This window comes from Marmota marmota, unplaced genomic scaffold (assembly GCF_001458135.2).
Source record: "Marmota marmota marmota unplaced genomic scaffold, marMar, whole genome shotgun sequence".
Classification (NCBI taxonomy): Eukaryota; Metazoa; Chordata; class Mammalia; order Rodentia; family Sciuridae; genus Marmota; species Marmota marmota.
In genome coordinates, this window is record NW_026000241.1 from 24743377 (window position 1) to 24755777 (window position 12401).

A 12401-nucleotide genomic window follows, 5' to 3' on the forward strand; every position below is an offset into this window, starting at 1 on the left:
GGGCCACTGCCAGGGTGTTTACCATGGATGGTTCTGAGTGTGCTATACCCACCTAAACATTATCAAATGTACCCTACTTTGTCAAGGCTGTTCTTTACAAAATTCAATATGTGTGCAACTAGTAAATGGTTTAGTTGTTATATGAAAAGTAATATCAATGAGTATAACAATGATAAGATAAATGCAAACAGACCTTTTGAAAGGCATCGATTTATTTTACTACTTTGGCGTCATAAGATTAAAAAAATCATAGCACAGAGTCATACTAATTTGGAATAAAATTTAAACGATAGCCCCATTGGCTGCACATTGTTCCATCGGCCCCCTGTAAATGCTGCCTGTGGTCAGCAATGCAGTGTTGAGTATTTGGTTTTAATGATTATTTTCTGATTTCATACAGCTTCCTCCGGCTTTGCACCACAATTTGAAAAGAAGAGTTATAGAGAGATTCAAGAAATCCCTCTTCAGCCAGCAGAGTAACCCTTGTAATTTGAAATCTGAAATTAAAAAGGTATGGTATTCTATATATAGGAATTCTTTAGCTGATAAAACACATCAGTTACATCTTATTCTTCCTTTACTTTGTGCTTTGAGCTCTATCCTCTATTAAAGGGTTTTATCACTGCTTAAAATACCAAATAAAGTGTAAGTCTTAGCCTCTCCCAAAGGTGAGAGCCTTTGTTTCTTTAGCCATTATTTTCAGATGCTAATAGAGAGTTCTTTCAGCATTATTATGTATTTTCCTAAGAATAAATGTTATTATTTATTTATTTGTGGTGCTGGGGGTTGAACCCAGGGCCTTGTGCATCTGAGGCACACACTCTATGAATTGAGATATATATCCCCAGCCCAAGAATAAATGTTATTATATATCTAACTTAATGTGTGTATATTTCACATATTTTAGAAGATTCCACCCCAATATTTTATTAGAAGGAGTCTACAGGGGACCCCCAAGTTGAACTTTGCCCTTTTAAAAAGGCAGTTGATGCTCTGAGACCATGATTTTGATGATTTGTGAGAGGGCTACATGAACTATTTCTAATATTTTTTTTCCCCATATTCAGCAATCTCCTAAACTTGAGATGCTAAAAAATATTTTTATTCATACATTCACATTTAGTGACTAAATCACTAAATTAACTATTAGTGATTGTTTAATTGTTTATTCTCTCATTAGCACAACTTGGTGGCAGTAAATCCCTCTGTCTTAGAAGTAGCCATAAACTCAGTTTTCTTGTCCCTGAAAGGCCCAAAACACAGGTCATTCAGCAAACCCAGGTAAAGATGCTTGGTCCCCTTTCAATTTTATATTTAAAATTTTTTTTTCTTTCTTTCTTTTTTGTTTTTTTTTTTTAAACATTGTTAACCTTGGCATGGACATACCACCAATGAACTTTCCCTTTGACTTTCTTTTCCCTATAATGTATCTGGTCTTAAACATGGATTAGGAATTATTCAGGGAATATGATAGGCTTTTCAATAAGAAAGGCTAATAGAACATTTGCTCCGATGCCTTCCATCTTCCATGCCTGCACCATTAGTGTCTGTACACACTAAAAGGAGATGGGGAGGGTACTCAGGTTGTAGGTAAAGAAAGCACAAACCCTGTCTCATCAGAGATTAGAGAGGGAGATTTCTTTCATGCATTGTGTTGGCAAATAAGGCCAAGAAACGAAACCAGAGGAGATGGAAACAGAAACAGAGACCTCCCATATTTATTTAATGATACTTACACTCTGTATCCTGAAGACTAGTAAATATATTTTTAAAAGACAGAAGCTCATATTTCCCACAAAAAGATTACCTATTGCTTGGTTTCTCTATTCTTATTAAAGTGATATTCCCAATAATCCATTTTGTACATAAACTTATTTTACCAGAAATCCTAGTTTTAAAGGTGAAAGCTTCTACTACAAACTGATATACACAAAGGTGGCTCTGACTCTTCCTTACTCAGTGATTTTTCCAACAGTGTGTGTGTCCTTAAAGCAAATCATTTTCATTTTTTATTACTCAGACTTCTGGTTCTGCATCCTTGCCTTGCTGTCTTTCTCTCTTCCCCTGAAGGCAAGGAGATTTCTTTTTGTTGAATTGCACCTCCCCCTGCAGACCTGCGCTTTCCTCCTCTGCACCACGGTAGCATCTCTTACTAGTGCAGTTAATTTCTCTCCCTTCTGGTCTAGGGAGGAAAAAAAATGGAGATTAACAGGTGGTATAAGTGTCCTGGGGGGATAGATATATCCTTATTTTCAACTTCATTTAAAAGCAGATTCAACTCTCCTGTGAAGATCACAGGGGTCCCCTTCTCTGATTCTATAAGCTCATGGAAGTCTATGGGACACCCTGTGTGGACCTTTGGGCTGGGAAAGAGGAATGCTCAGCTCCATCCAGGGCTCTGTCACAATCTACTAATAAGTAGGTTGTGTCTACTTATTAGAAGCTCTATAGGCTCCCAGGCTGGAGCCATAATGCTTAGAGCATTATGGTGTATGCCTTCTTGCTCTGTCCCTTGCAGAGGCAGCCTTGACCCCTGTGTGTTAAGGAAACCTTGCCCAGATGTTGACATCCTTCCTGTTCTTCACCACTGAACTGAGAAGTCAGCTCCTCCATAAAGGCTTCCTTTAATTTTTCCTGTTCAGGGTTAATCTCCCCTTTCTCTATGACTGGATCACTTTTTTACTCTTATATTTAAAGTATTTTTTCTTCTGACTTACAGTTCTGTTTTCCCCACAGGCAGTGTTTCTGATCCATTTTGAAGGGTTTTATGCAGTGCCTGGCATGTAGCAGGTCCTTGATGTATAATTATTGATTATAGAATGTATCATTTATATATTCTGTATGAGATACTCTCGGTGTACTCAATTCTTGATTAAAATATATAATGATGTAACATATTCCTATATTTCCATATGAATGTTGAAAGATCTCCAGCTCCCATCTAAATCTAAGTGAGAAAATTGTGAGCTGTTTCCCGCCTTTCTGGTATAATCTTTTGCTTGCAATAATTTTTTTCCAGAAGTAGATTTTTCACTCTGTGTATAGTCCTAAAGGATTGGCCAATTAGCCTTTGACTGATCCAGTTGCCCCACAACAGGGCTGCACATAAAATACCCTTGATTCTCCTCTCTCTCTCTCTCTCTCTCTCTCTCTCTCTTTCCTGAAACTAGAGACCCCATGTCTCTAGGTTGAGAGCAAAATTAGGGCTGATTGTGTCTACTTATTAAGAAATTAGACACAGCAGGATATATAGAGAAGTCGAAAACGGACGAGCCCTTTCCTAGGAAATTAAGGTCCTTATTTATAATTCACCTAAGGTGGTCTTCAGTACAGCCTGCTCCGTCTTGCCTGGAACTGCAGGGACAATAAGGCAACCGAGTGACTATATCGGTGTCTTTGGGAACTAAGATTTTCATCATGGGAAAAAGAAGAAACAGAAGCGAGAGGTCAATTCAAATTAGCACTGGCAGTATCACTATGAAGGAATATAAATTCATGACAAATCTTAAAAAAAATACACGTTTTCTAATACCTAAACTAAAATGGTTTAGGAACTAACCAAGCAGCAATGAGCTCCTCTATCTATCCATGGTTCCTCGGAGATAGCTGATGGGCTTGGAGCAGCAAGGACACAGGACTAGGTTGGAGTATCTTGACATAGCATGTGTGTCATCGAGGACAGCTGGGGGCATAACCTGCAAAGGCTCCCACTGCCTATCTGTGGGATAATTGGAGTACCCATGAGAGTAAGAACCAAAATGGATAATTGAAAGCATTAAATAATGTTTAAATCCAAGTGTTCATAATGATACTGAAGAAAATCTCTCATTGGTTACTTCTCAAGAATACTCAGTTCATTATTTTAAAAATTGTTTGCAAATGTATTCTGTCTGTCCTTTATTAACTCTGTCTTGGGGTAACTAAATGGTTGGTGAGGGGAAGTTTCTTATTATGGAAGGACTTACTAATAACTGCCAAAGGAGTAAAGAATATTATAGTTATGCAGTCCCTGGTGAAAGAGTGGATCTAGATATGATCCTCCAATGGCTACTAACATCACAAGAACAGGGACAACCTGGCATGCTATGCCCCCTGATGGAAATGAACAACACTAAGTCTTCTTCTTGCTAAAAGCTTGCTTCTACATCTGATCAAGCCTCTAAATACAAAGTCAACCAGACATTGTATAGTTAGAGCCCTCAGATCAATGTGGTTGCCACCTGGCTTTGCAAAAAGTTTTATTTACACAATCCTATCCATTCACTTATATATTGTCTATGGCTACTTTTGCATTCCAAGCAGAATAGTGTAGCTGAGACAGAGGCCATATGGCCTCTAAACCCAAAACCTTTACTATCTAACTGTTTTAAGAAAATTATTTGCCAATCCCTGCTCTGGATCAAGCTTACCACTTGCAGCAAATTCAGGAGAGAAAGAGAACATATTAATTGATAGCATGAGGATAATTGTGGATAATTGGAGTATTGGAGTAATTGGATTAAAACCCATACATGGAAATTCTGCAGGAAAACTGACCTGTTTTTTTTTGTCAATAAATATATTGTTAGGAGGAGTGGAGAAAGAGAAAGGAAGAGAAAAGGAGGGGAGAGAAGAGAAAGGAAGAGAGGGGTTGCCCATAAAGTTTAAAACATTTTAGGGAAAATATCAACCACTTGCAATATATGGACTTACTCCTTACTAACTTAAAAAAAAAAAAAACTTGAAAAGCAAAGTTCAAAACACGTATTTTTTTTGAGATAATCAGGAAAATGTAAACATTGGTTGTAAATTTTGTTTTATTAAGGAATTAGTCATTTCTGTTGGGATAGCTGTATTCTGATTATTTTTAAAAATAAATCCACATTTTTTCCAGTGCCACGTTGAGATTTTATGGGTGGCCTAGTGTGTTTAAAGGGTTCCTTTTCCAGTTTCTGTATGTAGAACTTGCATAGGTAGGACAGGATGTGGAGGAGATATAAATGAGGCAACCTGTTTAAGCTGGTTGGTGGGTTAACGGAGTTCATCGTGTTGTCCTCTCTAGTTTTGTTAAATGTTAGAAATTTTTTAAATAATAAAAACAATCATGCATTTAGTTTGAGTGTTGATGCCAGATCCCTCCCAGACCAATGTCTGGGCATGAGTGTTTTGAAAACAGCTCACCTAGCAAAGCTGCCACATAGAACTGTAGTGGTTCTGTCCTATCCAAAAGCACCTGGATGAAGGGTTTACTGGGCTGCATCCTCTGGGGTAAGAAGGTGGCTTTTTAAAATTTGTACAAAAGCACAATGGGCACTGGAGCCATGTGATTCTAGCAGGTAGCAAGGGCTGAGAACCATTATGTTATAAGTTACAAACATCATTTGGACCAAGAATGAATACAAACAAAACAATCTATACCCAGGTGAGAAGCAGCTAATGATTTAAGCATTGAGCCATGGCCAGGAGTTCTTAAATTTTGCTGCTTACTGGAATTACCTAGAGCTCTTAAACATAACAGGCCGCATGTCCCTTCCATCACTTAATCCCCCACGGAAATGGAACTCCAGAGATTCGATCCAGGTATTGGTTTGTTTTTAAATCTCAGGTGATTTCTTTGTACAGACAAGGTTGAAAATCATTAGTCTGGTAAGGTCAACATTTTTCATATCTTATTGTGCATATCTGTCACCTGAGTTATTAATGTGGGTTGTGATTCAGTAGGTCTGGTGAGGAGGGGAGATTGTGCTGTGCCCATCTAGGGGCATGCTTTGAGTAGCTGAGCTGTATAGAACATAGTGTCTATCCACTAGGAACATCTGGTGTATCCAAAGACTTTTTGTTAGAAAGATGGTCTGTCTAGTAGGCCAAAAAAGTTATCTAGATACAATCGCATCCTGGGCCTCCATTTCTGCATTTTACCCAGCTCCTCCAGTGCTGCTGCTGCTGCCATTCTAGGGAGCACCCTTTGATGGGAAGGCCTAGAGAAAACCCTGTGATGGTCTTCCAGTGGTGTGGGGTAAATAGCCCAGAACTTCTTCCTCTAGGCGTGTGCCTCCCTGGTTCTTCTCTTCCGTTTCCAATCTGGTGTGCACTTGAGTGCAGATCAGCAGGTCAAGTTTCCATTATTTAACAGCTGGCACATTCTTTGCTTCCTTACTCCAGCTTTTCAGCTCTTTTTCAGGCAGGCAGATTGCTCAGCATCCTGGACTTAATTAATTAATTAAATGGTCCTTTATGCATATAATCATCATGGTTTATATTTGCCTAGTCCTTGCCAGGGCCCTTGGAGACATCATAAATCAGCAGGTGCAGCACGAACCTGTTTAGACCAAGTGGAGGAGGACCTATAGCAGGGCTCTCCTGCCTGGCAGACTCAGGCCACCATTCCCTCTTTGCCTCGACCCCACCATCAGTGTCCGATTCAGGGTCTGCAGAAGACAAATCTTCTGGGTAATTAATGGTAGATTTCCAGTCTTTTAGTTTTGCTAGGTAGACAAAAATTCTTGATGGGAATGTAAGGCCCTATATAGCAGGGCTACTTTTCATTAGCAGTGGGGACTTTGAGAGTGTTGGGGGGCTGATGATGGACAAGCATATGTGGGTGCATGTGCAGATGTGTGTGTATGTGTGTGTGTGTGTGTGTGTGTGTAAGAAAACAAAAAAAAAATAAAGACTGGACACTTTTGTTAACAAAGTGGCCTATAAAAAGCTAATAAAAAGCTAATAGGAGCTGTAGGTTAGAAAAGATGCAAAATTAGGAAATAAGTTATGTCTTATAATGATGCAGTTCAGTCAAAGAGGACAAGGAAATCCGAAAGGAAATGAGACCAGAGACCAGCGAGTGCAGAGTGATGGAACATGTTGTGAATTTTCTCACTGCTGGTACCTCATTTCATTTATGTTTGGCTCAATTTCTTCCAGAGTCCTACCTCAGTTGCATTAGATCCCACATAATTTGTGTAGTTGTTCTGCAGCAGATAGCCTTATTTTATGATATGGGAAAGAAAATGTTGTTTGGGAAATTTAGTAGCGATTACATTTGTAGTTTCTCATTGTTTTCTTCTGTTTTAGGTTCTGTCTAAAAAGTACTATATTCTATTGACCAGTAAGTGCTCAAATTGCATAATACCTGTTCAAAGTCAATGGTGTTTGGGGAGGAGGAGGAGGAGGAGGAGTGGGAATAGGGATATGCAGCCTGTTCTCTGGAATGTATTTATTTGACTTGCTTAGTTCAAAAGTGTGTATCAACTGGGCAGGCTGGGGAATGCCCATAACCCCAGAGATTCTAGAGGTTGAGGCAGAAGGATTCCAGGTTCAAAATCAGACTGTGTAACTTAGCAAGACCCTGTCTCAAAATAAAAAGGAAAAAGGGCTGTGGGTATATAACTCAGTTCAATCCCCAGTTCCCCCACCAAATAGCATGGATTATTGTTTGTTCTTCAGAACTGTAATGTCTGTTCAGAGCAGGAGAGCCCTCTTATTTCAGTTCAGAAGAAGGTCTTATACATGTTTCCAAATAGCATGTGTGCCACACACAGGAGGTACACCTGTCAGTGGAAGGTTCACAGTGCACTGAGGACTTGGGCATGCTGGCCCAGGACTGCTGATCCACTGGCTTGCTGTGAGGGCCACTGCTTTAAAGGTGTCCTGCTGTGTCTTCCCTATTTCCGCCTCCTGGGGAACATTTACTTTACCATCTGGCACACCCAGGATTAGACTTGCCACCTTGTTCTCCCCTCCTCTGTCCACCCCAGTAACACTGGCAAGGTAAGTTTGCCTTCTGCTCCGTCTTTAAATCTTAGTGTCTCTTTCAACTGCTTCACTTCATTTTTCAGACACTTATTTCTCTGCAGTAATGGGGAGTGAACCCAGGGCCTCACACAGACTAGGTAATTTCTCTGCCACCGAGTATTTTTGTGTCCCCCAAGTTATTAGCAGTTGGGACTGGTGGCAGGATGGATGGTTCTGCTTGACCTTTGGTGGTAGGCAGCCCTGGGTTCCGGCCCTGGTTCTACCACTTAATAGCTATGCTCTTTGGGAAAATTAGTTTATCTCCCTGTTTCCTCACCTGTAAAGTGGGGATGATATTTACTTTAGGGGATAGTTATAAGAACCAAATATATTATTAAATATGACTAGAGTGTCACAAGCATCCCTAGCTGACAGTGGGTGCTACTGTTGTTATTAATGCTGGCTCTTCCACATCCTTCCTTCCTTTGTCACCTGGTCCAGGTTCTTGGCCCTTCCCTCTTTCATCAGCGCCACAGCTGCTTTGCAGATCTCCTTGTTTCCCAGACTATCAGACTTAAAGTTAGTTCTTTAACACTTGCTTTTTATTATCATACTAAAAAATGTTAGTAGTTTCTGAATCCATCATCTCAACTCTGGGATCCAGCTTTCCAGACTAGATGAGTTACTTAGTAATAAGTCACTGATTTATTTAGTTGAGCCTCCTCATACTCCTCCTAGTGTGTCTGCATTCACCCTGCTCTCCCAGCCCCAATCCAACCACTATGCTCATTGCATTGCATCAAGGGTGATTCTTTCAAAGCAGACCATCTCCCCCACCTCTTTCTCTCTCACATACTCTCTCTCTCTCTCTCTTTCACACACACACACACACACACACACACACACACATCACAGAAAACCCTTTGGAGGATCATTTAATAGAATACAAAAATCCTCTCCATGTTATTTCCACTCCCATTTGGTCCAAACCCTGCTTATGTCTCCATCATGTACTGCTCTTGCCCCTTGCTGTCTCCAGAGCAGCCACGAGCCCTTTTCTATAGTTTGCTTATCTGCCATGCTGTCTCGCTAGTCTTTGATCATGCTTTCCCCCGGCTGTAATGCTCTTTCCACCCAATCCTTCACTCATTCTTACTTATTACATCAGTGCTTGGCATAAGTGGTACCTTGGGAAAGCCTTTCCTGGATAAAACAAATCTATCATCACCTCCTAGAGCCACAGACCTGCCCTTCAAGGCATTCAGCACAGTTGCAATTTTACACACGTCCAACTAAATATTTTACAGGCACACCTCCCCCCTAAGTAGGCAGCAAGCTCCCAGAGGATAACTTGATCGTCACTGAGTTATTTCATTCTTTGGATCGGTGTTTGGCACATAGTAGTTGATTTTAAAAATTCACTGAACTAATGAATGTCACTTCCCCCTTCATTCTGAATCCTTGTAACTCCATAACAATGGACTCATGTCATTTTCCTCTCATTGTTGTGTCTTCAGTCTGCAGTGCCTGACTGTTACCCCAAACTCCCCTCACTTGGATTGCCAGCTTTGCTTCCTTCATTCCACCCACCCACATCCAGGCTTGGTTTCCATGTTCCTTCTACAGAACCTCTGCAAACCCTGGTGGCCTCCTCTTTTAAAGTCTAGAACGCACCATCTCATACTTCATGATTTCTTGTATCACCATTTCACAGATGTTAACCTATTCTTCTAGTCAAGATACAGGTCTTGTAGAAGGCAGATCATGCCTGCAGCCTGCTCATATCATACAGAACACGCTGACCAACACACAGAAAGGAGCAAAATGTTTGCTGCAAGAATACATGTATCTAGAATCTGAAGCACAAATAGAAGTTCATAAGAAGCTCTTCGCATAAAAATAAACATACATGGGTTCAAATGCAAGGCCAGTGGCTTTTAGTCCTTGCCTTCATCCATGGGCCCATTTCTTTGAGGTTCCAAAGCTAAAGGAGATAGCTAATGTGACATAAGACTGGAAACCTCAAAAAACGTTTTCTTTAAGCTTTAAAAATCAATGAATAAAACTTGTTTTTTTTTGTTTTGTTTTGTTTTGTTTTTTTTATACAATAGCAGCCTTGATCTCTCTAGGTCACCCACCCTTTACATACTTTTCTCTGGGGCTTTTTGGGTGTGAAATCTTTAGGATTTCAAGATATAAACTTCTTAATTAAATTGAACAAGCTTTCTGTAATGAAGGGGAACATTTCAAGGCAGCCAAATTACTCCTGTGCCAAGCATAGGAGAAATATCCCTATGGTCATTTGAAAGGTAATGCCAGGAAATTATTTTCAGCATCATAATACATATTAAGAGGCTTAGCTGGAATGACCTGCTCGCCGGGTAGGGAAAACACAGAATGCTTAGGGCTGACCTCCAGGCACCCTACAGCATGATGAGAAAGTTTGTCAGTATGTGACTGTCAGATCCTCCTGCATTACAGTGTGCTACAATCTTACAGTCTTGTCATATTACAAATAGGTTATTAACTAAAGTAAGGAAAATAAAATTTCAAGAATAAAAAAGGCTGGAATTATTTTTTCTTCTAGTGTCGTAGATGTGTGGTAATATGGAGACTGGAAAACACATAAATTGGGGCTGGGGATGTGGCTCAAGTGGTAGTGCGCTCGCCTGGCTTGCGTGCGGCCCGGGTTCGATCCTCAGCACCACATACAAACAAAGATGTTGTGTCCGCCAAAAACTAAAAAATAAATATTAAAAAAAAAAACAATCTCTCTCTCTCTCTTTAAAAAAAAAAAAGAAAACACATAAATGATTTGTATTTGCAGTATCCAAAGTACAATGATGGAATAATTAGTTATCACTTGCTTATATAAAATATTTTCATTAAGGCATAAAATGCATGATGCATACAATGATGTACATATACAGCCAGCACCATAAGTTTGTAGACATTTATATGAATCCATATTTATATATGTTTGCCCAGGTGACCATATAGAACCCACATCAACATATAGAACATTTCCTACCCCACAGAGGCCTCCTGCTGGTTAAGCCCCTTCCCTTGCCACAATGTAATCTTTATCCTGATTTCTTTCACCATTGATTAGTTTTACCTGATTATGAAAATGTATATAACTGAAGCCAGGTGCTATGTATTCTTTTGTTTCTGGTTTCTTTCGTTCAACACTCATCCTTGTTTTGAGAATTCATACTTTGTTCTTTGTTATTGCTTTGCAGAATTCCATTGTATGAGCGCATTATGAAATATCTGTTCTTCTATCCATGGACTTTGGGATTTTTTTCCAGTTTTTAGTTATTATTAATAGGGCACTATGAACATCCTTTCCCTTGTCTTTTGATGGATATATGTACTGATTTCTCTTATGTAAATCCTTAAGGGTGAAATCACTGGGTTGTAGGGTTGGTGTGCGTTGTTTAATCGTCCCATATACTGTCAGGTTTCTCAAGTGATTGAACAAGAATGTATTTTAATTGGCGAACAGAGTGTATGAATTCAGAGTGACTACTATTGTTTAGTCCAAATTATGCCATTTGTCTCTAATTTATTGATATTTGACCTTTTAAAAATATTTCAACTCAGGTATTAAAATTGGGCCATCCCAAGTGCTTGGTTGAAATTAAAGGTGAAAGGAGTTGAAAAACATCAATAGCTTAAAATTCCATTTTAAAAATGCAGCTTTATAGGAAGACATTAAGCCATTGGAGCTCTAATAAATTCTGTCTTTGGTGAATTACTCTTTTCTTCAGAGTGTTAGGAACTAATGTTTGGAGATTAACCTTAATTAATAGTAATTTAGCAAAACGTAATAAGAAACTTGTTTGTCTTGGTCAAACAAGAAGGCATTGTTCAAAGCAGAAACATGAGAAAGGGCTGGGATCTGGACTAAACATACTGTTCTGTTGAATAATTGGAGTTTATTCCTCCTACACTTGATTAAAAATAACATCTTGATGTCCCAGGCCCAAGCCATTATTTTTCTATCCATTTTTATTTTTGCTCTCATAAAGCTATAAAGTGCATTTTTTTTCATGTGACCAGGGAATTGTCTAACTTGCTTTCACCGTAATGTGCCCGCTTCCAATTTATAAGTTCTATTGGAAGGAAGATGTTTATCTCTTTTCAAGGGATTGAAATCCACAGAGCACTAAATTTTCTACACAGAGACATGGGGAAATGGAAAACACCACACAGAGGTCTCCTGTCATTTGCTTCTGAATATAAAATAAGACGTAGGTTTGCTTTTTTTTTTTCTGTTTCAGTTATCTCAGGGATCTCCAGAACCAATCGAGCCAAACTTCTTTACGGCAGATTACCATTTATTACGTCATTCATTGGGTGGAAACAGCCTGTCCTCAAATGACCTGACAGGTAATGGTCATCAACATGGGTAATCTGGATTTCACCCACACACATAAGTCATGTCATTTGGATCAGCAGCTAAACCTAAAGTATCACCTTCAACTGAAAAGAAAAAATAAAGCCTATTTTGTTATCTATCATAATAGTTGACATATAGTAGGAATCAAGAAATTCCCTGAGATTTATCTTACCCAGTGTGGCAGCTTCCTTGATCATTTATTAATACCATGAACAAACAGCAGAATCTGTGTGGGTGAATTGTTATTCAGAATTCTTTCTGTTTCTTCTTGCTTATCTGATGATGG

The 12401-nt window shown here is 39.3% G+C and overlaps 1 protein-coding gene across 5 annotated transcripts in view; it reads left to right on the forward strand.

The window, feature by feature from the left end:
* The window catches only part of Nek10 (NIMA related kinase 10), a 210725-nt gene that overhangs the window by 185313 nt on the left and 13011 nt on the right, over positions 1-12401 (forward strand). For all 5 annotated transcript variants that reach the window (XM_015489627.2, XM_048794821.1, XM_048794822.1 and 2 more), the window contains 2 exons: positions 401-511; positions 11997-12105. In XM_015489627.2, the coding sequence (XP_015345113.1) occupies positions 401-511; positions 11997-12105 (220 nt within the window). The remainder of the gene's footprint in view (positions 1-400; positions 512-11996; positions 12106-12401) is intronic.